Below are 25,318 nucleotides of genomic sequence, written 5' to 3'. Positions count from 1 at the left end.
TTCATGCTTTGAGGTGTATCAATTTTTTTTTACAAAATACTCACCAAAACAATTTAAACAATATTTTTTGAAAAATCTGTGTTATTCTTTGAGTTATAATTTGAACAAGAATTTCAGATCAACTTTTGATTTTTTTATCTTTTTAAAAATTTATGTATTTTTAAGTTGTTGCTTCAAAATCTATTGTTAAAAGTGATTAGCTAACCTCTAGCAGAAATCGTTCAATCTCGCCGTCTTTCAAGCTCACAGTTTCCTTGCAGTTCTTGCGAGTGCTGTTCAGCTCTTTTACTTTGGACTCGGCATTCGTCTTGTATAGTTCACAATGTTCCTCCACCTCCTTAACCGACTGCGAATGTTCCTCTTTCAACTTCGAAATGAACACGTCCCTTTCGCTCAGAATCTTCTGGAATTCTGACTTCTGAGTTTTGACTGAATTCTCGAAATCACGGCGCTGAGCTTCGGATTTTTCAAACATTTCGTCGATAAGTTTTGTCTTTTCATTCACGATTCGCTCATACTCTTTTTTCAAACCGCTAAGTTTCTGTTCATAACTTTCAGATATTTCGTTGCGAGTTTTGCTCAAAAGAGCGTCTTTTTCTTCGCAAGTTCCGATAAATTTTTGATTCAGTTCTTTGAGCTGTAGCTTCAAAGCCTCTTTGTCCTGACTTTGTTTCGCTATCTTTGCATCGCTTTCTTGTTTCAGATTTCTTAGCTGGTTCTCCAAATTTTCCTTCAAATCGTGGAATAATTTGTCTTTTGCAGATTCCATTGAATTTTTGGAATCATTCAAAGTGGTGAATTCTTTCTGATGTTCCTCGAATTCAGCTTTTTTCTCTGATTCCAACTTCAAAATATTTTGAGTCATTTCTGCAATTCGTCTATTTATGTCATCCGTTAGATTTTGATAATCTGCTTCTAGTTTTTGGATCCTCGCCTGTTTGTTTTTATTTTCGTCTATTTGAACATCCCGCTCAAGTGTCATGTCTTTTAACGCTTCTTCAGTGGCCCGTAATTCTTCATCCAGCGCTTTGACCTTTGTAAATTGAACTTCCTTCAGTTTTTTGACTTCCTCAAAGTGACTTTCAGTCAACTCTTTTTCCATAGTTTTCCACTGTTCCATAATTTGAACTTTTTCAACATTCAGTGTTTCAATATCTGCATTGAGTTTTCTTTTTTCTTCGTCATGTTTAAGATTCAACTCGTCTATAAAAGCGTCCATTTCCACTTTTAGCTGAGTGAAATACTCTTTGTAACTCTTCAAAACTTCCCTGAAGTTTTCCTGTTCTTTCAATTGTTCCTGTTGCAAAAACTCAATGTTTTTGTTCAAACTTTCGATATGTTCCATTTTCGATTGAATTTCCATTGCGTGTTCGTCTTTTAAACTCTGTTCCATTTTTTCATGCTCCTCTTTCAATTGCAACAGTTTCGATTCATAATCATTCATTTGTTGGTCCTTGTCTTTCTTGGTGTTTTCCAGTTTTCCCGAAAGATCAACAATTTCATTATTTTTACCCAAAATTTCGAAGTTAAACTGCTGTTCGATTGCGGAGACTTTCGAATCGCTTTCGGTCTTAAATCTCTGATATTCACTCATCAAATCCAGCATTTCTTCCTTATGCTTATCCTGCAATTCGTCTAATTGAGACGCATGTTTTGCCTCAATTTCCGCAATTTGGCCATTTTTTACGTTGATCTCTTCGCCTGACACACTCAACTCTTTTTCTTTCACCATGCTTAAATGATCCAGCTCTTTTTTCGCATTATTTTCCACTTTTTCCAAATCGTTTTTCATTTCCTGAAGGTGCACGTTCAAATTGTGAATTTGCTCTTCGCCTTTGGAGCATTTATCTTTCCAATCATCAATCTGTTTTGTTAACTCAGCTTCGAGAATTTTCAATTTTTCTTCGCCTGACTGAGTTTGATCGAATAGTCTTTGCTCGTAATTTTTGACCATTTCTGATTTTTCGTTCTCAATTTCAGCCAAAATATTCTGTCTTTGAACGTTTAGCTCGTTGATTTCGTTTTTAAACTTCGCTTCCAGCTCTTTGGCGCCATTTTTAAGTTTTTCGATTTCAACATCCTTCGTTTTTGATTTAGTTTTGGAATCGGCGAGACTGTTCGCAATTCTTCGTTCGTAATCTTCTCTCAAAAGTTTCGTTTCTTGCTCAGTTTTCTTCGAAAATGATTCATTTTCCCGTTTAAGTCGTTCAATGTTTTCTTGCATCTCCCGCAAAACTTGTTCAAGGTCAAGAATATCTGAGTTTGCCTTTGACTTTGTTTCTTTCAGTTCATTTATAAGCAAATCCATCTCCGATTTGAACTCAAGTTTCACCTTTTCAATTTCCTGATCCCTGGCTAGCTTTATTTCACTTGTTTCTTTTTGAAATCTTTCTAGAGCCTTTTTTTGATCCTCCTGAACAAGTTTGTAGTTTTTGGTCAAACTTTCTAATTCAATGAGCTTCATTTTCTCGAAATGCTCTCTTTCCTCTAAAGTCTTACGTAACTGTTCTTTGGTATTACGTAAGTCTTTTTCCAGTTCCAGTTTTTTCTTGTTTATTTTTTCCTCCTCTGACTTAAATTGCGCAGTGATTTCTTCTTTTTCTTTCGTATTTGCAGTTTTCAAGCTTTCAGTATCAGCCTTAAATTTCTGAGTAATTTTTTCTACCTGTTTTTGGTTAGCATCCCTCAAGTCGACCTTTTCCTTCTCGAAGTTTACTTTGTTCGTGTCTCGTTCTTTCGTTAACTTATCAATCCTATCTCGCGCCTCATCTCCGTCTTTCGTCGCTTTCAATTTCAAGTCGTCGATCACTTTTTTGTCGTGTTTTGATCTCGTTTCGTATTCGGCAGTCATTCGTTTTATTTGCCCATTTAGACTTTCCTCCGTTTGAGACAGCTTGCCTGAAAATTCGTTTTCAGTTTTCATTGAAAATATCGTTGAATAGTCATTTTAATAAAACATAAATTTCACGAGCTTCTTCCCTGGTCTCAGAAACTAAAAAAATCTGGACGCTGAAAGAGTTTTTTAGGTATTGTTAAACCTAAAAAAAAATAAAAATAACTTTCAAAAGATATATTATTGAAATACCATTAAGGATTAAAATAGGATTTAAAAATTGAGTGGTAAAAAACAAATAAACACTTGGAATGCGACAAAAAATATATATTTTTTCCAACAATCACATGAGCAAAAGCATACTTGCCATCTACTGTGTTTTTCTCCAAACTAATTTCAATGATCAAAATAAATGTTTCACAGTCACTATGACCTTCTAAACTACATGCAATTAATCGAATTGTTGGCTTAGGAATTATATCTCAAATTTCAACCTCAGACTTCAGAAAATCCCGTCAAAATTTGCTAGTAAAGAATTCAAAATCTAAAGAAAATCCATTTGAAATTTTCTGTGCTTTCTTTGAAATTTGGAACAATCATTAAGAAATCTCAATAAGAATGGCTTCGATTAGGCTTATGTATAAATCTATAGGCCCGCACAAAAAGAATAACGAAAAAGGTTTTTTAATTCTCCAGACAAACTTCATTTTTATCCAACCTTTTGTAGCACTAGCAAATTATTGAAATAGTAGTCTCAATTTTATAACACGTTTTTTTGTTTACAAGTGATCATCGTTTTCAGAAAGAAATATTGAGCTTTACAAATCGGAAATTTCTTCAAACTTAGATAATAGATGCGAGCAACTTTCCAGTTTTCTATCAAATGTACGATTACGTCTCAAATGGCATAATTCCCAAATGGCATAAAAATGAAAAATTTCCCAAATGGCATAAATTTCATGCAACAGTTGCTTTGGAAAAACCGAGAACAATTTTTTCGCGAACAATGTGAGAAAATTAGTCAAATTGTCAATTCAAATGTTGATTGACATTTTATCGTGAAAAACTTGTAGAACTTTTTATCAAAAGCAAGAAGCATAAGCTTGCGCTTATTAATAAGCTTCTTGTGGTCAATTTTTTTTCGACAAATCTGTTGCTTAAAATTTGTTTGGAAGCAATTAATTCCAAATCTTGTTCACATGCTTTCGTTCCTGACAAAATGATAGAAATAGAAATTGATAGAAAACGTTTAAATTACAATGAAAACTTGATATTTATGCCATTTGGGAAAAGTTTCCATTTTTATGCCATTTGGGAATTATGCCATTTGGGAAGTTACCAAATGTACGCTATGCGATTTAAACCAACTCTGCGAGCATTCAAAAATTAATTGTAAGCTTAATGATCCAAATTTAATGTTGATAGACAAAAATTTATAAGTATTCAATCAAAATTAGATTCAATTTTTTTTTAATTTTTGAGCAGATCATCACTTTTTTGCTAGAAGAAAAAGCAAACCATACGCTTTAAATAGCAATGAAAATTTTCAGCGCTTCATATGAGAGAAACGGAAAACAGTCAGGAGCGTAAAAAGTCATGATTATCAATAACGCTTGTGTTTTTAATAAACATGACTACTTACGCTCCTGACTATTTTTCCACTTCTCTCAATTGAAGCGCTGAAAAATTCCATTGCTATTTAACGCGTAAGGATTGTTGAAAAAAACTGAATCTATTATTGATTAAATATTTATAAGTTTTTGTCTATCAACGTTGAATTTGAATCATTAAGCTTACAATTAATTTTTGAATGCACGCAGAGCTGAGTTAATTTCGTTTCAAATCAAAAACCTATAAAGGTGATTGCCCCAATTGATCTGAAAAAAAAAACAACCCATGGCTGATTTTTGCGGGCTTGGTGCATACTCTCGATCGTGACCCATTAATTCTTTTAATGGCCAAAATGCAAGTATTACACTATAATAAAAAACTTTTGTCTTTATTGTTCCGACTTTCCAAGAAAACTGAATATTTTTGCTCGGTGTGTTTTTTTTATTCAGTCAATTTTTACCGATCGACATAATAGTTTCGACAAAGAAATTTTAAACGCCATCGAAGATATTGATTTCTTGAGTTCAAATAAAAAAGATATTTTACCTCTGATTGTTTTTTGTATAGTTTTGGGGGTTTGAAAATTGCCAAATTTACCATGTTCTGGACTAAATTATGCGCGCTTTGAAATTTTTTTTTCAAATTTGCTGAAAGCGTAATGCGAATTATTTATGCGTGGCAAATTATCCCGCACATTAGAATCAGTCCAAATTGAATTGGGGCCAGCTAATCGGATCGACCGTATTAACTTCAAACGACTCAACATTTCACTCTTTGATATTGTTCAAAGCTTATAAAGGTTTTCAATACTTTGTTTTCTCAAAAGTATTTGATGTGAATTAAGGGACAGTCGGAAATTTCAGGGCTTTGCCCTGATATACGAGTAGTCTTTTTGTTCCGATTTTCGTAGCAAAAATAATGGAATAGTTGGGCTCGGGCAATTTTTTTTTTTCACCCAAATTTCGACTTTTTAACTAGCCCTTTTTGACAGAATTTTTTAAATCATTCAAATATTATTGTTATCTTGAGCTTAAATTTGAAAATATTCTTCAACTGGGATCATTTTTTGTTAAGTTATGGGGGTTTTAAGATTGCCTATTCGGCCAATTTGAGACAATAAACGCGCGATTTTTTTCGCGCTATTAAGCGTAAGCGGAGATTTAATCCGTCTTAGAAATCGTTCAAAACTGGTTGAAGGAAGATTAATTGATATGTTACTACGAGCAAAAATTATAATTTTGTACTTTATATGGCGTGTGGGGTGATGATTTTCCCAAAAAATCTCAATTAAAAAAATCATTTTATTTTTATTACATTTATTTTCTTATGTTTTTACTGCTCGATAGACCTTAAAAGGCACTCAGACCTTAAAAAGTTTTGCCCTGATACGAGCAGTTTTGTTACTTTTTTTACCTAAGATAAATATTCAACAACAAAAATACTATTTTCTCTTACTATCTTGTTCACATGTCAGTTAAGTAGAATCATTTTAATTGAAAATGCATCAAATAAAAAAGTTACATTTCAACTGATGAATTTTCGTCCAGAGTTAAAATGTTAATTATTCGTTAACTTGAATGTGAAATTAGAACTATTTATTCTTATCTTGATAAATACTTTTCAAAAATTATTTAATTGCTCAAGCTCAAACTTCTTGAAATTGTTCAAAATGTTTTTTGCTTACTAATTTTTTGATTAAAAAAATAACAAAAATGTCGCCAAGTAGGTGGACTGAATGAAATGCGCTGTCTCGAAAAACAGGCAATAAATGATAAGCACCCAACCCTTTTAAAGCCTAACAAACCGAGAGTTAGAAACCTACCCAATCTAAGAGTTAAATGGTCAGAAGCTTCAGAAAGTCAAGTGCAACAATTAAATTGAGTACATTTTTTGTATAACATGATAATTTGGTTTGTTTTGTTTTCATGTTTTTCTTGTTTTGCTTTCATTCTTTTTTAAAAAAAAATTACGATCTTGAATTATTATACATTCAAGGCCAACCAAAACGCATTTAGGCTGATCAAAAAGTACTTAAGAACCAAGGTTGACTAATCAACTAGTGGTTCAATACTTTTCGATTATCCTTCTAAGCACGGAAAACAAACAGATTAACAGTTAGAAATGATATAGAAATTCAGCTTAAGAATACCCCCACGGAGAGGTATCTATGGAAAAATTTCTTCAATGATTTAGTTTCTAAGTTATTTCTATCTATCCATTCAATTTAGCTCCTGTGCTTTTATAATTAATTTTCTGAATTATAAATCAGGTCTACGACAATCTATGACAAAATTAAACGGAGATTAACTAAGAAAGTTAAGACGCGCTATTTGACTGAGCTTTTGTTTCTTGTAATTTTAACAAAAAACCAAGTAAATTTTCTTTTGCTCAAAAAGTCAGACTTTGTGAGCTTCTGCTTTATTTTCTGAATATATATTTTGCTAACGTTTTCAGTTTCTGCAACCTACTTTTTATTCGTTTTTTTTCCACCGCATATATTGTTATGCTTGGTGTAATGATGGTTTATTGAATTTTTTCATATCGAAATTTTTCATATCGAGGTTGACGCGGCATAGTTCTAACCTATCGATAACTGTGTTGAGAAGAGTGTCGTTAAAAATGTTCTGGGGTATAAAAATTAATGGATGAAAACTAGAGGAGCATCAAAATTTCAAAAGAATTTTTTTTCCACAAAGAGATCAAATTGAACTCTAAAGATGATTACCAGATTCAAAAGAAGGTTGCAATAATTCACCAAAGGTAGATTATTTACAACTGAAAATGTGTCTTTTAAAACTCTGGTCACGGTAAATCTCCAACCATGCCACTCAAAATCCTTTTTTAAGCTCTTACAAGCATGAAAATTAAATTCAGAACATTTCTCGCTTGTCACAATTTTCCTTTCAACTATGATAAAAAGCGCATAATATCTCAAAGGTACGGGAAATTGGTATCAAAATGACGCATTGATATACCCTGTAACCAAAATATTTCAGATAACTTTTCGCCGTTTGGAAAAAAAAGTGTTCAAAGCGATGCGAGGTAAATAGAGCGACTCGTCGTTAAGAAGACAATACATGAAAGGATATGCTGTAGACTGAAAGGATATGCTGTTCGATGATTGGTTACAATTTTGTCAAAAATAAAACTCATAGACCGGGACAGATTTAGGGATGGGCATGGGAAGAGGGTTTGGGGACGTCTCTTTCTTCTGATGTTCGACCCCGTCACCAACCAAACCCACCCTATATCCCATTTATCTTACGACCGATTTATTTTCGATTCATTTTCCGGCGACCAAATATAAAAGTTTTGAAATTAAAGAGGCGAAAAAGATTATATTCATAGTTGCTTTCAGTCCCTATTAATATTTTGCGTATACATGAACTTTTGTCGCCTTAAAAGATATCGTCTTATTTGCCCGAAAAATCTTACAATGCGAGGGAGAAAAAAGAAATTTGTGAAGGGAAACTAAGGGCTCTAATTTCCCTAGTGCGTCATGGATGTCATACACAACCTTGAGATGTTTGCTTTGAAAAAGACTCAATTAATCATCAGAAAAAATACCGCTTTTTATACGCATCAGATTTAGAAACTTGTCAGCAGAAAGGTCAATCATTCGAATTTATAGCAAGTACATAATCTGTGCACAATGTGAAAATTCAGTTTATCAAACACAAAATTTCTATACAGCCTTTAGGACAACTGCTCAAAGTTTTCAAAAAAAAAAGAAGATTTGTGGCTCTTAAAGGATTCGATAGTTGAGCATTTTTTGTGTGGCTCAGAGTCAATAAAGTTTCCAGCAAACCACAGCTTAAGCATACAATGATTCAATTCCTTTTCGTATTCGAAAAATCCTTAGGTTTCAATATTTTGATTCAAATCAAACTTTTTTCCAATTTGACGACTGTTCAGCAGTCACATATTAAGCAACTGCTACATCTTGAGAAGATTCAGCCAAATAAAAATTAATACAATCGTTATTGCAAAAAAAATAGATGAAAGTTGAAAAATGTTTTTTTTTTTCAAAATTCTAAAACCTTTGTTCAGTAATCTTTTTAATGTGAAAAATCTACTATCAAAGAAACCACAAGCTATGCTTGCTATTGGAAGCATCATAATCAGTTTTTGCTTACAACTGAAAATAATACAACTGAGATTTTATCCTCTCTCTGCTAAAATTAAGTTAAATGAGCAAAAAGTTCACATCAGTTTTCCCTGGAAACCTGCCTTTCAAATTAAATTCAGAATCAGAAGTGCGACTAAAAGGGTTGAAATATGATATTTCAGTTGCTCCACAAACATTTTTCAAGGTTGTCAAAATCGAGAGAAAAAAAACGACCATACGCCATCGCTTTTTTCAATCAGCGAGAGGTGCTGTAAAAATGAATCTAACGCGGTTGTTATGCAACTAGTAACAATTGTTTTAATTTTGAAATTTCAAATTTTAAGTAATTAAAAAAATCAAATTGATCCTCGGATAAACTTTTAAAAATTTATCTGTTTCGAGCTCTTATTTTTTGCGATTTCAAAAAGTTCAAGTAATTAATTGAGCGTGTGTGCTCTTCTTGTGGACCATTCAAAGAAACTGAAACAATTGACTATTTTCTTGCAAAACTTAGAAATTTTTCGAAAGTAACTTTTGCATCCTAGAATCCCTAAAACGTCAAATCGCAACAAAAGACAGCTCGCAAAAATGGACAAATCGCAAAATTCAAAAGATGTGACATTTCGCAACAAAAAAAATCACTTAAGCAAATTATTTGAAATACAATCTATGTTAGCGTTGAAGTTTGATTCATGTGCATTATACCACTCGTATCGAACATAAGAGAAAAATAGCGAATCAAAGCAAGCAGTCGCTCGCTACATGCCAAATTCGCGTTTTAAATTAGTTTTTAGTTTTGCGAGTTGTCACAATTGTCATCATTTGAAACCGATTTTTTTCAAACAAAAAAATTCAAACCAAAGAAGCGGGTTTTAAAATTTTTCGTTCTATTTTTCATACTTTTCAAATAAAAAAATCCGATGAACTAGGATTTTTGTGAGGGGAAACATTGTCGGCTTTTTTTGTTATAAATCAACCAACCATACACTAAAGACTTTTGAAATTCTTTTATCAAACTGTTCTGCACCGCAGGCGCAGGAAACCTTTTTTGAGAACACGTTCGAAGAAGGCAGGTTTTTTTGCGAAACTTTGATCCAAAATTTCAGACAGCTTTTCGGAGCGTTATGTCAAAAAATCGATCTTATTATTGCCCAAATGCAGTAGCGGATTTAGGGAAAGGGGCGGACGCCTACTTCTTCAGGGATTCGAGCCCCTGCCGACCCAAAGGATCACCCCTTTCTACTATTTTGAGATATTCATTTTTAGTTGACTGACCTGAAAATTTTTCTAAAGGCGCTTTTTTTTTGTTTTTTTTTCTTCACAATTTGCCTGCGGCGCCAAAAGTTTGGTCAAGTTAGGGACTTTATAGTAGTTTGGGAGAGCTCAGAAAATCAATTTGGTCGACCTAAAAAAAGTCGACAAAAATTTTCATAATTTTTTTGAAAATCCAAACCCCCCCCCCCCCCTCCTCGAGAAATTCCTAGATCCGCGCCTGCCCAGATCATTTTTTAAGTGTCGGTTGGTCTAAGATAGGTGCCGTAAAATCCTCCAGAGTTTTATAGAAGAGAAATCATTTCTTTTGATAAATTCCCACTCATGGTATTATTCATCTGCAGGCTTTTATGTTCTGATATTTTTTCGTGACATCCATATTCGAAATATCCGTTCATCATATTAATATTTTCTTTTGTTTTTCATTATTGCGAGAACATGAGGATAATCAATTCCATTTTTCATAAAATAGAGAAAATCTGGGGGGTTCTGACGCAGAGAAAACATGCCACCGTTTCAGAAAATCTTTTTAGTTTTTTGTCAACCTTTTTTCTAACCTGACAGATCTTGTTCGATCAAATCTTTTTTCGCTGTCATTTCTTGAAATTGCTTTTTCAAATCCACTATCGAAGCGTCTTTTTCTTTGATGCTCTTCAGCGAAATCTGCCTCGCTTGTTCTAACTCGTCTCTCGCCTTTGCCCTTTCCCCGCTTAAAGTCTGTTGAAGTTCATTCTCGCGTTCCCGAATCGCCTTTTCGTGTTCCGATTTTAACTCTACAATCGACAAATTCAACTTTTCGTTCTCTTTTCCCAGCAAATCTACTTTGCCTTCCAAATCTTTGACTTGTTTATTTCTCATCTGCAGTTCCGTGTTCAATTTGTTCACGTTGTCTTTGTTAGTTTGTTCCGAAGTTTCTTTTTCGATCGTCAGCTTGTTCACGTGACTTCGCAATTCGGTCACGAGGTGGTCGAGTTTGTCTTTCATGTCGTCATACTTTTTGCTGTGTTCGCTCTTTTCACTCATGAGTTCGTCTAGTCGTTGTTTTTCGTAGTCTTCCTTCGCTTTTGTCAACTGCAGTTTGTGTTCGTTTCGGATAGTCTCGATCTCCAAATCTTTCGCTTCCATGTTGGAAACATTCTTGGATTTTGCTCGGTCAATGTCCTCTTTTAACCTAGAAATAAAAAGTTTTTCAAAAAAAATAACGACGGATGTTGATGGTAACCATTTGGATTTTAAAAGATCCTGGAGGACCTATGTGAACTGATTTTAAAAACAAGTCATATCTCCAACTCATAGAATGAACCCAACAATATTTTGAAAAAAGATGCCTTAAATAACTTTCTTCGTCAATGGTGGTTAAAAAATCTATTGGGGACGGAAAAAAAATTTAAAACCTATGTCTCAAAAAAGCTGAAAAGACAGGCGGTTTTGTCGTAGAGCTCGCACAGCAAATACGACAAAAAAATCAAATTCCACAAAAGGGAATTCAAATCAAACAAACAGTTAAAAAGAAAAACGGAAATTCAAATTCAACGCAAGAAAATCAAATACAAAAAAAACTTCAAGTATATTTGTTGTTATAAGTGTAATAACTGTATTTGATGATATAACTTTCACATAACAAATATTTGATGTTATTATTGTATGAGCAAAATAATTTTTTGTTCGAAACCAAATCGGTCCATATACTCTTCATTTCAGTTCTTCTGCCAGGATGCAAACTTGATTGCTAAATTCGTAGTTTGAATCAAAGTCTTTTCATGTTTTTTTTTTCAATTAAACATCGAGAATTAAACTTGAGAACGTTGTTCTGACAGGATGCAAGTTTGGCTGCTGTTCTGACGATATTTTGCTTCGAACAAAACAGCAGAGTTATAACGTGCATCCTCGCAAAACAACGTTCTCATGTTTATTTTTTGTTGCTTAAATGAAGAAAATATAGAATAACTTGGATTCGAACAATAATCTTTGTTTTCTTTTTTTTTGCTATAGCTGTCATTGATGCATTTCAAATTTTAATGTTAAATTTGAACTTCGTTGTTTTTCAAGTGTTCGTTGAATTTGAATTCTTTATTTTTGAATTTGAACTTTTTTTGGAGTATTTGATTAAGAATAGGAATAATTTTCAGCCAATAATAACCCACATCGAGCGCCCATGGATCATAATCAATTATATTGTCATAATATGGTCAGTATCTGTAAAATTACAATATAATTGATTATAATCCATTCAAAATGGACTATAATCTTAATATTTTTTATGTCAATATAATGCATTATAATCTATTATAATCCATTGAAATGAATTATAATCCTAATACTTAAGATGCCAATATAATCCATTAAAAACTAGTATAATCGATTATAATGGAATCTTTTGAGAGGTTAATCATCAAATTTACAGATTTTTTCAAAAATTTCTCAAATCCTCTTTATTGAAGTTGCTACATATTGCGTTTCTCAAAATGTTACATTTCACATTAAAATTTATATTTTTTTTCTCTCTACCTTTTCGATTCATATCAGTTTAATACTTCATTTTTTTTGCTAAGGAAGGGAAGGTATGATTTGAACGGTGTTAAGGGGGATTGTTTAATGGTAGAAACCCCCAACCCCGTTTGCCCCCCCCCCCCCTATTTTAATTTACACCCCACCCCCCGTCCCCGTTTACTTTACCCTCCCCCCACTTAAGTTACCCCCCCCCCCTACGTTTAACCTCCCCCCTGCCAGCTTACCACGACTGCCATTCTCCCCATCCCCCCTTATGGTTGAACATGGGAGGATCATTAATTGGTAGGTTTTGGGGCAGTGGGCAAACCCCAGTTCACCCCCTCATCTCAACAGTTAAGGGTTGAGACATGGCATTTACTAAAAAGCAGAGCATGCGTTTTGCAAGTTTTCTGCAAAATTTGAAAAACTTCTGCAAAAAAAATCGAGTTTATTTCTACAAATAAAATGTAATATAATCGATTATAATGGATTATAATGGATTTTTGTTTCAAAATTAATCGATTATAATGGATTATCTTGGCTAAAATAATCGATTTTAGTGCCAAAAACAATGGATTGTAATTGATTTTTATGGATTAAAATGGATTATAATTTTTCAAAACTAATCGACGATATTGGTAATATAATCAATTTCGTGGTCTGAGTTTTACATCTTTAATGGATAATAAGGGATATTTTTTGTCTCTGGAATCCATTATAATCAATAAGAATCCATGGGCGCTCGTTGCCGGAAGATCAAAACCATTTTCAATTGTTCCGAGTTTTCGAATCTGCTTCAGATTTTGATACAAAGTGAAAGTTGAGCTTTGTTTCATATAAAATACCAGAAATAACAGAAATAGTCCTGAAATAACAAAATCTGCAAATCGAAGACGCAAAAAACAAAGTCAGAAGACGTGAACATTAGGAACGTTTTTTCACGCAGCTAAGAAGTAGTCAAAAACACTTTTTCCTTCCAATGAAACTTTAATTATATAACCTGACGATCGCATTTAAATCCTTCAAAACGAAAAAAAAAGAGCAAAACCTAAAAAGATTGAAATATAAATAGCACAGCTATCCAGCTTTAAAAATATTTATCAAACAAGCTATTAAAAAGTGTTTCTTAGAGACGCAAAATCAAACCAAGTAAACCACAACCAAACCACATGTAAGGGATGAAAGACAGACTACAATTAAAAGTTGCGTTTTTGACTAAATTAAATTTTGCATTAAAAGAAATGACTCAAATAGTTTCCCCAAAGTCTTTAAAAATTCTTTTAAAATTGGATCAATTTGCCTGTTATAACTCTGTCTGTACAAAACAGTCACATACAAAAAAAATTCCGAAAAAGTATGGCTCCCCCTCAAAATTAGTAGGGTCCTTAACCAAAAATGGATATCTCAAAATAGTACAAAGGGGGACCCTTTGGGTCGGCAGGGGGTCGAATCCCTGAGGAGGGAGAAGGAGCGTCCGCCCTCCCCACCCCCTTAAATCCGCCCCTTTTTTCAGTAATTTACATTAAATCTTCTAAACTGTCTTAAATTCAGATTGTTTCCATTTTGGCACACAGAATTTAACAGTTTTTTTAGCGCATAGAAGTTCACGAGAAAAAACTAAATATAATTTTCCGTTTTGAGCTCAAGGTGTTGATCACTTATTGGGGGTGCAAAAGATTTTCAGTAAACAGTGTTAATGTGATCCCCGAAATAATAATCCCTAGTTTCTTCGAGAGGGGGAACAGAAAAGACTTGCAGCCGGTAATTAAAAAATTTGTGCGGTAAATTAAAAAACACCCGGCAAAATTTTTCACAGCAGATGAGCTTTGGTGACCTTTTGCGCACCAAAAAAAATTAAAAAACTCATTACATTTCAAAACATTTGGTCCGACTATTTGATTACATTTGAAAGTTTTGTGATCAAACTGTCAGATTATCTTTGCGTTAAAAGATTGTTTTTTTAAACCATTTTTAATGTTCTTTTTTTTCACTTCAAAAAACGTTTGGCTAACTTTCTGTAGAGACGATCTGCTACGGAACTTGACAAAACAAATATTTAAATTCATCTTTTCACAATATTTCATAACGCTTACAATACCAATTTGTTCTGACTCTCAAAAAAAGTAAAGAATATAGTTGATTGGAGTAATTTAATATTCAGACAAAATCGGTGAAAAAAGACAAATTATTATTCCGACAAAAGCGGTGATAAAAACTTTCAACATCGTTAGTCTAAACCCAAATGAAGATTTTGACTACTTGATTTGAAATTTAAAACGAACTAATTATAAGAAGCATGTTAGGCTGATTTGAAAATGGCCCGTCGATCCATTTCCAAAAAGTTTTTTTTCCATACACTTGACGAAAATACAGAACACATTTTTGTAGTATGCTTTTGAACCTTTGATTTTGAAACTTGATTTTGGTTTGGTTGTGCGCCAAAAAAAACGCTTTAGAGAAATTTTGTGCTGAGCATTTTTTTGAAACTGAATAAATTTGCTAAAGAAACTCTAATAATTAATATTTTTTGCTATCGCTTAATTTATACAGTTAATATTTCTGTTATAAAATAAGTATACTCTGATAAAAAAAATTCACGGCTTTCTATGCGTCCCTTTTATATTTGCAAATATGATTTTTTTCATTTGTCCAGGGTTTGATGCTTGTTATTATTTGTTGCTAATTCTAAACCGAGAAAAAATCAAATCAAATGAAACAAAATAGTATCCGGTAGTTCCACGTAAGCCTTTTTTTATAAGAGCAATTCAACTGAAAAAAACTAGTTTGATACAGTTCAATCTCAATTGAATACTTTTCCTTTTCGTAAATTAGCCTCAGTAATCATTTGTTTTTCCAAAAAATTGATGCCACACGCACGCTTAGTTTCAAAATACAAGCGCAAAAGCTTTAGTTTTTGCAATTTTTTTTATCATTTAACAAGGATAGCTTGTTACTGTGCAAAAGGCAGGTTACGTTCCGACCATAGTCTAAATAAATATATACTTTTTTCAAATCAGTGTCGTTTTTTCTGTGTGGCGCGAGAGTAAGATCTGATCCAAAAAAAGCAAATTTGATGTGTTCAACAGTCATAATCAAATAGGCCAAATGGAAAACAGTATCTCTAGAAAAATGACTAGAAAAACGAAAACAAAACGTTGAAAAAATTTAAAATTTCAAAATTTAACTTCTAAATTTTTCGCGGAATTTGAATTTTTGATTTTTTTAAATCCCAAAAGGACGCTGAAAAACTCTAAACGCTATTTTTACTCGAGTAAAATTAAGTTTCTACGGCTTAAACTAAGCTCAAACAGTTTATTGTAAGCTTGCAAACTTAATTTTGATAAATTTTATTAGCTCGACATCCGACCTATAACAAAAAAAATCAAAATTCAACACAAAAATAAAAACCTGTTCCTTTTTCATCAGTAGCCGAAAAATTTAGAATGGAGTATCAGGTCATAATGTTAAAATAAACAAAAATATCTTAAATCTAAAACCTAAATATGATGGTTTCATGAAACTTTTTTGTTATAATCAGTTTTTTTTCAGCTTTTGCTTAAGTTGCAAATAAGTTTGCCTAACTTAGCAAGCATTAATTGATTTTCATGGATTTTGTGTAAAAAATTATATCGAGGTGAAGAAAAATCGGATTAAAGTAGTCGATGATAAAAGATTTTTCGTGACGCACGAATGTTTTTGATTATATGGAACCATACAAACCCTTTCACGGTTAAAATTCGACACAACAATCGATTATCTAGACATCAGCCATGAAATTTCGGCGCGGGAAAGCCATGATTGTACCAATTGCCCTTCAGCCAAAGGATTTTTTCAAAGTTTTTAATTGTTTCTGTTATATTTGCTCCTAACCATGTGCCGTAATATGGGCTAAAAGACACTTTTTATCTAGTACGCGGTTTTTGGCCCAATTTACTTGCATCAATTCAATGTGAACTGATTTCTTAGCCGAATTAGTTTGCCGCTTGCGCTTTTGCGCTACGCTATGCTTAGATAGAAAAATCACTTACATCAAATATCTCTAATAGCCCAATTTGGTCATTTTTCAAGCCCAAAACATTTTTAAAAACGAACGCAGGTGCAATATCTTGAATTTGAAGCTCAGGTAATTAATATCTGTCAAATATAAAAACGCCGTTAAAACCATAACAAGAGGACAAAATTTATCAGAAAAAAACCACCTGAGCAAAGATATTTAGTCACTTTCTTCTAAAGTTGGAACTAAAAAAGAGAAAAACTACCATAAAGATTAGTTCCCACAACCAAGCGCACTCTCTATACCTCTGCACATATTTTTGGATTTGAAAGTGGTTTTGAAAGACTTTGAAGCCTAATGTCCTTGAACAAACATGTCACGTCTGTGCTCATGGAATCATAGCGCCTATTTATCTCCAAATTGCATTCAGGCGCCAGACATTAAAGCCTAAACTACATTCGGCAAGCTTATCGATATACATGCATACATGCTACATGTAGATCGTAATAAAATACAAACAATTTGCAGACCGCTATATAAAGTGCTGTACAGGATTCTGCACCAATGCATGTCATACCATACACCAAAACGGTATAAAAGCTTCAAAGTATGGCAGGCTGCGATTTTTTATGCTGAAAAAAGTACAATACATGCACTGTGCACAGTTAAGAGCTATATATAATCCACTGCTGTAGCGTCACGATTGCAAACAGAAAAAGTAAACGACTCACTTTGTAGTCAATTTGTCTATCCCAAGGTTTTTAAGCTTCGGTACGAAAGAAAAAGAAGTCGTTTAAATGGTACACAAAAAAGGTGGCATTAAATGCAGAATTTAAAACGTTTACTGCATATCTGAGAAATGCAGATTGTGGTTTCAGTCCCTTCTGAAAAGCAGTGAATACAAAAATATTTGCTCTTAATTGGACAATAATGTGACACGAAAAATCATGAAAAACGAAAATTCATGAAAAAAGCCATCTTATACAGAACTCGATTTGGGATTTTTATCAAAGAAAGAAGAAAACCACCTTATACAGAACTGGATTTAGGATTTTTATCAAAGGAAGCAGAAGTTATCGATGTTTTGGGCACGCCAAAGTTTTCGAATATTTTCCGTCCTGAAACTTTCCTGAACATAAAATTGTTCAATGTAGTTTTTGACTTTTTTGGGCTTAGAGAGCGGTGGCCCGGAAAGTGATTTCTTTCTTTTTTGGACACTCCTTTAACCTATAACATAGCTTTCAATTTTCCAGAAACTGTTCATTTTGAAAAATTACATATTTTCCAATCACCATCACCTGTGATAATGCTGTTAGAATAGAATAATTCCTATTGAAAATAAAAAAGACTGCTTTTTGAGAAAAAACTGACTTTGAAAACTGAAGTAGACAGGTTATTTTAGGGTGCAGGATTAGTTAGATCACTCTCCAAATAGTTATTGGATAAAAAGTTGAAAACAAATTTCCAAAAAAAAAACTTTTCTCTGATCAGCTCAAAATTTTTCCCTTGTTTCAAGTCTTTTTTTTTTAAATTGTGCCCCATTGATACTTCATATTTGGAACAATACGATTCGCCATTGCTTTCAACAGTTTTGGGAACAACATATTGAACTGCTGCGCTCTCGCTGTGCCTAGAAAGTTGAATATAAATTAAAACGCATCATCTTAAGTCTCACTTTTGAAATTTACAGAAAATACAGAAAAAAAGTTATATCAGTTATTAAACTGTTTTCAAATTGTAACTCAGATAAACAGAATTTTTCATGAATGCAAGAAATAAACATATCATAAACAAACAGGATTCAGTTTCTGAAATCGTCTGATAAGAGCCACCTATCATATTTTTGGTTTTTTTCGTACCACGTCAATTGTAGTAGATATGGCTTTTTAATTTTTGGCTACCCTTGTTGCATCCTGCTGAAATTGTCTTTGTCATGTTTCTTAATCCAAGCAAAAATTCGAAAAAAAGTGTCGTTATTGTTGAAAAAAGTGGTCTGAAGTTTTGGCTACTCACATCAAGTTTGGTCTAAAACATAGCCAGCAGACCGATGGAAACTTGTCAATGAACCTATTGAAAAATTCAAAAAACTGACTTTATTGAAATGAAGTTTCAAGAAAAATTTTTGATTGACATTTGTTTGATAAAAATAACCCAATTTGAGAAAACTGGATCAGTAGGCAAAATTTAGTTTCGCTAGGAACTCTCAAATTAAAGTCCACTTCTACTTTTCTACTTCTGTTTTTAGAGAGCGCAATTTACTCAACTTTTAGCAGATGAATCAAAAAGATCATAATCAAAAAATGAATACCTACCTAAGTGCATTTACAAATGCATTAATTTGTATAGATGTACATCTGTAGTTGTTAGAAAACTTTAAGACTCAAAACCGAGCATTTTTATAATGATTGATTTTTGATTAATTTTTACAAGGAGATATCAGTTTGAGTAACAAACTTTTAGTTTATAATCATCATATCATCAGGTTTTTTTTCGATGTAACTGATGTTTTCAAGATGCCAATTTAAGAGGCACAAACTTGCTCAATCAGTAGCAGATTTATGGGCAGGGATATTTTCCTCCCCTCGAAGATTCATTCCTTGACTGCGGCGGAGAGAACTCAGCTCCTCACATCACAGTTTAGAATAACCCGCCCCTTCTTCGCACACAAACACACACAAAAACATTCCACCCACCCGACCCAGATTTTCTTATTTGTTTCTCGACTTTGCCAACTTCTGCATTATTCACAGCTTACTCTCCCGCACTGAGCGCCCATGGTTATCAATCGGTTACAATTGACTTCTGAGACAAAATGTTTCAATTTAAGCAGACACAAATGTGAAATTCAGACCACGAAATTGATTATATTGTCAATTAAATCAATCTTTTTTGAAACAAAAAAAAACATTTATAAACGATTATAACCCATTCTTTTTGTCATTGAATTGAAAAACCCTATCAAAATAACCCACTATTAGCGACTGTTTTTAAAGTAGCCTAATGTTTGTGACAAATTTATTAAATAGTTGTGTTGTTTCGATAAAAACTAGAAAGGCCTTGTCTACGAAAGGTTTTTTAAAATCAGGCTGCATGCACTTGGCACTGAAACGACTCGTGATATGAGCTAATTATTTTAGTATTTCATATCTAAGAGTTCATCGTTCTTTTATTTACAGTACCGGAAAGCCTCGCAGCTGATTATTTTGATAGCATACCGTTTTTTTGACGCTGATAAAGTTTTCTTGCGACCTGGGGTTGACTCCAAGTGGCTAAAAGAAAGCTTGGTGCGCTCAGTTGTATTCAATTTTTGTTACATTCTTCATGGTTTTTTTTCAGAAACTTGTAACAAACCTTAGGCAACGTTCAGATATTTGGAAGGTTTGCTCAAAATGGCAGATCAAGTGAAAACAGTTGAAGCATTTCATATCAAATGTATGTTATGCAACCGAATTGTTCTTGATGAGAAATTTTTGCCTGCTAAAAATGTCGTTGCGAATCAGTTCAATTGAAGTGTACTGGAGTAAATGTGCCAGCATCTAGTTCGTCTTATATGGACTTCTGTTATGGTAATGTATGGAATGTGCCTAGGTCATCAATAACTTGTTCATCGGCAACTGTTCTGATATTCTCGAAGCATCAACAGGCGACTGGCAAACGATGGATTGTCTAACAAGCGAGGTAAAGGAAACAAAAAAAAACAAATAGAAAATGTTTTAGTATTTGACAAAGATGAAAAGCAAGGTGGTGCAGAGAATCCGCTAGCTTTCAGTGGGCTATTGACTAGAGGCGAACCAAAGCAGCTAAGAATGAAACAAGTTAATCAAGGAACAGAGAAGCCCAGCAATGATTTTTATGTCCGGAATACATTTTTATGTCGATTAATATGATATTGGAGTACTTTGTCAAGTAGTGATTGAACTTTGCAAAAAAGGGAGTAAACCTCATAGCAATTCGAATGGTATCGAAGAAAACTCGAGAGCTGAAGAGTTTCACTGCATTTTTTCTAAGACTTTAACGATGCTATTAAAACTTGTTGTTTCTCGCCCAATATATTTGTGTTCCGACTCATTAAAGATGCTAAGACGTGGTTGAAAACTTTGAAGGCTTAACTAAAAACCAGAAAAGTGGAATATGTCAATTGTTGTCTGTGGATTGTTAGATCTCTCCGAAAAAATTTTCGGATGTACGAAGTCTCGTTAAATCATTTGATCTTGTTTTTCGCCTCATCAAGACGGGGATTATAGATGAACAGATTGATAATTCTATTCTAGTTGACTCTATCCCAAAAATGTTCAAGTTTTTTAGTGCTAATAAGAACAATAAAAGAGAAAGTGGGTTACTTCTAGCTTACGTATATTTGTTTTTTCTGATGAAATACCCAAGATCGAGAGTTTTGAAATTGAAAATTTGCTCTTTTTTTTAGAAAATATAGCGGGCAGAGAACCGATTATCGGTTGCCTTCTTTATCGGCCCTTGTTGGCAAGTTTTGTGGCTTTCTGGTCGGAATTTTCTAATGTAGTAACGCAATATCACTATGGATTCGAATTAATAAATAATCTAGGTGGTTTACCACTCGTACCGACAAACCTCATGACTAAACGACAACGAAGTTCCTCGAGACCATCCCGGCTCGAGACATGAGTTGAATTGATGGCGTATTTTCCCACTCATTGCTGTGCGTGGACATACACGTGATCAAATTTTTTGTTAGCTACTTTTAAGCAAAAACGATATTTTCGCTGGTGATTGTAAGCTCAGTGATCACTACTTTGTGTTTTTTGTATTCTTACGATTATCGAAAAAACAAAATGATTAATCAGGTGTTTATGGAGTTCAATTATTGTACCGCCAGCGGACTCGAAATGGAACTGAAGACAAGATTTAGCTCTAGGATTCTGGAACTTTCATTGAAAACAAAGACAAGACAATGTCTATCCACTTACTTTTTATGAAAACGGTTCACAACGAAAGAATATTTTGATTGATGATAATGTATTGGCTCAGACACGTATCACAGGAAGAGCGAATCGGCAAACGAAAACTGTTTTCTCCACAAATATTTTGTCAAAATACAAGCACTGAGCTTGTGAGTTTTTAGAGCTTCTCGAAAAATAGCTCCTCTTTTCTGCAACGCTTGTTTCCAAGCTGGTGTGCAAATCAGTAAAGCATGTGATTATTCCGAAAAGCTCTAACTCCTCCAAAATTTATGGGGAAGATTTTGCATGCTTCTTGAAATGAAATCTTCGAATGTTTATGGCGTCCAAAAAAAAGCATCTGCATTTTTAAAAATCGCTCGTCGCACATACAATTTTCTGCGAGTTTCCTCAAATTGAACGTGATCAATTGATTATGCTGGTTGAAATAATCTCGAAAACGGCAGATGTTCTAAATGGAAAACATTCAAAATGACTTTATTTTGCAGATGATTTGTTGAAATGTTTGAATTATTCACTTAAAACAGGCGAAGTTTCAGACCTGCTGCACATTAGCCCTTGAGGAAAACATCACCGAAGAGCAATGAATTCGACAAAATTTCAAAAATTACGAAAACTTTGTAGCCAAAAAATTGATAAAATATCTCACTGGTAGTTGTCCTTTCGACTCAAACCAGTCTGCTGATTTATTTAAACATTCAATTAAATTAGCACTGCGTAAAATCACAGTTGATGTAGCTGCAATGATCAAGGAAAGAGGAAAAATTGCTTTTGTTTGTTTTGACCTCAGCACTTTCTTTGATACTCATAGTTGTCCTTTGTCTTTTGTCAATTTTGCAGTTGTCACTGTTGTCTTTTGTCAATTTTGCAAAACAGATTGGGCATAAGATGTGAAGTACTCACCTGGTTTCACAACTACGTAGTGAAAGAACAGATGTTGTGATATGTGAGTGAGGATGAGACATCGTCAGGGCAAAAATGAAGAGAGGGGTGCCAGCAGTCACAGTACTGGGAACTCTTTTGTTCATTATTGATCGTTTCGTTGTTGGCAATGTGTTGAGTTAAATGAAGGTACCACGAGTATGCTGACTACAGCCAATTGTAAATAACCTCTGATCGATGTTGAAGGCTCACGGTAGTGATGATTATAAAAGTTATTGGTCGGTTAAGATATGTGATTAGCTCTTTTTTTGAGCTAATCTTTTTTTGAGCTAATTGAGCTCTTTTGCAGAGAAAAATAACCTGCTCGTCAAATCAAAGAAATCAAAACTAAAGATATACAAATTTAGAAAAATACTATCTAACAGGTAAAATATGAAAAGTAAGATTTTATGAAACAATAGGCTACAACAACTGCACTAAGCAACAAAAAATTAAAATTAAGGCGAATTTGCGTTTTTTCATCAATATCTTCTCAAAAATCAATTATGGTCGAATATAAATGATGATAATGGATTATTTTGACGTAAAAATATTACGATTGTAATCCATGTTTGTTAGTTATAAATGATTTATTTTGAAAAATGACACTATAATTGATTATGATCCTTGACCACTCAAATTTTTTAGGTGGGTAAGGTTTGTGATAAGTGTCGTTTGTTTTGCGATTATTTTCTCAAGTGGAATTTAATTTTATATAATTGTTTTTGATTTCGCATGAGCCGCGAACATCGCAGTATTGTGTGAAATTTGCAAATTTATTGAAATTGCAAACTAGCAAAAATGTCGCACAACTTATGTTAAATGTAAAAAAAAAATAATTTTGAAATGTAGCAATTTCAATTCAAATTTTGTAGTAACGATCAACCAAAAAAATAAATTCAAAATGACTTTCAATGAAAATTTGAAGTATAATGGCGTAAAACCCATAATTAATATCTTTTCTGGGTTAACCTCCATAGATTGAAATTGCTAGTCGTACAATTCCATAAATTTAGTCTATAAAAAATACTAGTCAGAAAATTTTCATACGTTTTGCTAAAATGGTGTCATTGAAATTTTTCTCGTTTTGGCAAGAAAAAGTTTCTCACTTTGGCATTAGAATCATAAATACGTTGGTGGCTCTCTTTCCTTTTCCCCCAACTCACATAACAATCAATTTTATGGTGTAATGAGGTGTTTTACAAGGTTGTCGTGTTTTTCATGGCCTAATTAGTTCGCATGCCAATTTTCGTAACATTCTGATAACAGAAATAAAATTTTATTTGTAAAATTTTTCAGCTGAGGGAAAAGGAAAAAGAGGCTTCTGCTGTATTATCATAGATCAAAATGAAAAATTTTTAGGCCAAACAATTTCTAAACCAATTTTTTTCTCCTGGGGGATCAATTCTTGGATCTTTTGTAGCCGGCAAGTTCTCTCACGGCTATATTAACCTGACACGTGTCTACTCAAACTGCAATCTTGTTTCCCTGTACGATTCTGTATTTTACAATAATAACTACTGGTTATTGGCTGTCGGGGAGGAAGTTTATGCTCTATGAAAAAGTACCAAATACTATTTGAGACTATATTCTCAAACAGTTTTTTGTACTTTTTAAGTTATATTTTATATTTAGTTAAATATATTTAAATAAATCGAGTTATAGGAACAAATGTTGTTTTTGAGACTGCAAAAATATGTATAAAATCAATATTGAAGATGTTCGAAAACAAAAACAAATTGTGGAATATTTTTTAAACAGACTTACTTTTTGATCATTGTTTCCTGATTGAAAATAGTCTCTTCGAAAGCCTTGCTTGAGTTGTCAAATCTCTCCTTCTCCGCTCTCTCGAACTCTTTCGTCTTGCGGTCCCGCTCTTCAATTTCATCGCGCAGTTCTTGCTCTAAAAGTTGGAAATTGTCTTTTAGCTTTGCGATCTCCGATTCCCGTGCTGAGTTTTTCATTCGGCTGGTGTTCTTCAGAGCCTCGATTTCCGACAGTAGTCGTCTCAGTTCGTGGTCAGCGGCTGATGTGATCGTCTTTCGGTTGGGGTCGTGGAAGAGACTGTGTTGCTTCTGACCTCTGATGACCTCAAGGTCAAGGTGCAACTTCATGATTTGAGCGTGCTGATCTTGAATCATGTCCTTCAACTTGCTAGACTGAAAAAAATGGACCAACTTACAACATTTTCCCCGCTTTATTGAATTAAATCAAGTTAAGATTTTCCGACCCGTAAAGTAGTGCCATACTGCTACTGCATTAGCAGTAATTGATTTATGTACTACCAACCTGCGGTGGTATAGTTATTATCATTATGGTGTGTTCAAGGTCACTGTGCGAAATGACATTGACACACGGTTGAGAACTCAGAGTTTTCGATTCTGATTTATCTCTCAGTAACTAATTCAAAAGAAAGAAAAAGAAAACTTAATTCAATACTTCCGAATACATTATTGAATTATCATTAGTTTTCCCAAGATACCGCATAGGATATCACTTGGCGCAGCCAGCAGGATTTGCAGCTCAGGAAAATTGGACGGATATGGGAATACCCGTATTTTGGGCGCCAGCAAATTTAGACCCTCCGTGGCAGTTTAAAATCTGGTTTGAACAACTTCTAATGGCAGTAACTGTGAAAGAAAACGTAAATCCAGAGGTTATATTAGAAGCACCAAAGTACATATTAGAAGGACCACCTCCTCGACCAGAAACACGACGAGAGGGAGAGACTGAAGCTGCGACGACTGCTAGGAATCTTAGAAATAAGTTAGCAAGTGATAGAGTAATGCTGGAAAATGAAGAGAGAAGAACAAGAGGCCCAAGATTTGGTCACAAGGTTTTCTACAACAAAGTGCAAAAGAAATTGGTATCCAGAATATTTCTGTCACTTGGTACAGAGGGAACGAAACGATTTCTACAGAAGAGTCCACATGTCGAAATATCCAAAATGTCGTTCAGGGATATCACAGAACTTGCAGAAGTCTCGTTCCAAAAGGTAAAATGTGTAACATATGAAAGATATAAATTGTTCACACGAATGCAAGAATCCGGGGAATCACTGGAGGCATTTCATGCAGCGCTAACTGCGCAAGCAGCTCGATCAGAATTGGAAACATTGAAAAGCGAGATAGTCCGTGATCTATTCATTTGAAAAA

General features: G+C 33.7%; 2 protein-coding genes across 2 annotated transcripts in view; one reads left to right on the top strand and one right to left on the bottom strand.

Annotated features, from left to right (window-relative positions):
* Window positions 1-24,316, bottom strand: part of LOC134851602 (centromere-associated protein E-like) — a 28,884-nt gene extending 4,568 nt beyond the window's left edge. The window contains exons 1-3 of the mRNA XM_063867750.1: window positions 23,931-24,316; window positions 10,382-10,995; window positions 206-2,898 (exon numbers count right to left, since the gene is read on the bottom strand). Of these exons, the coding sequence (XP_063723820.1) occupies window positions 206-2,898; window positions 10,382-10,995; window positions 23,931-24,304 (3,681 nt within the window). The 5' untranslated portion in view covers window positions 24,305-24,316. The remainder of the gene's footprint in view (window positions 1-205; window positions 2,899-10,381; window positions 10,996-23,930) is intronic.
* The window catches only part of LOC134851623 (uncharacterized), a 421,621-nt gene that overhangs the window by 284,828 nt on the left and 111,475 nt on the right, over window positions 1-25,318 (top strand). The gene's annotated exons all lie outside the window — the stretch shown is intronic.

This window comes from Symsagittifera roscoffensis, chromosome 1, assembly GCF_963678635.1.
Source record: "Symsagittifera roscoffensis chromosome 1, txSymRosc1.1, whole genome shotgun sequence".
Lineage (NCBI taxonomy): Eukaryota > Metazoa > Xenacoelomorpha > Acoela > Convolutidae > Symsagittifera > Symsagittifera roscoffensis.
The sequence above is the reverse complement of the archived record's forward strand: the minus strand, read 5'-3'. Positions and strand labels throughout refer to the sequence as shown.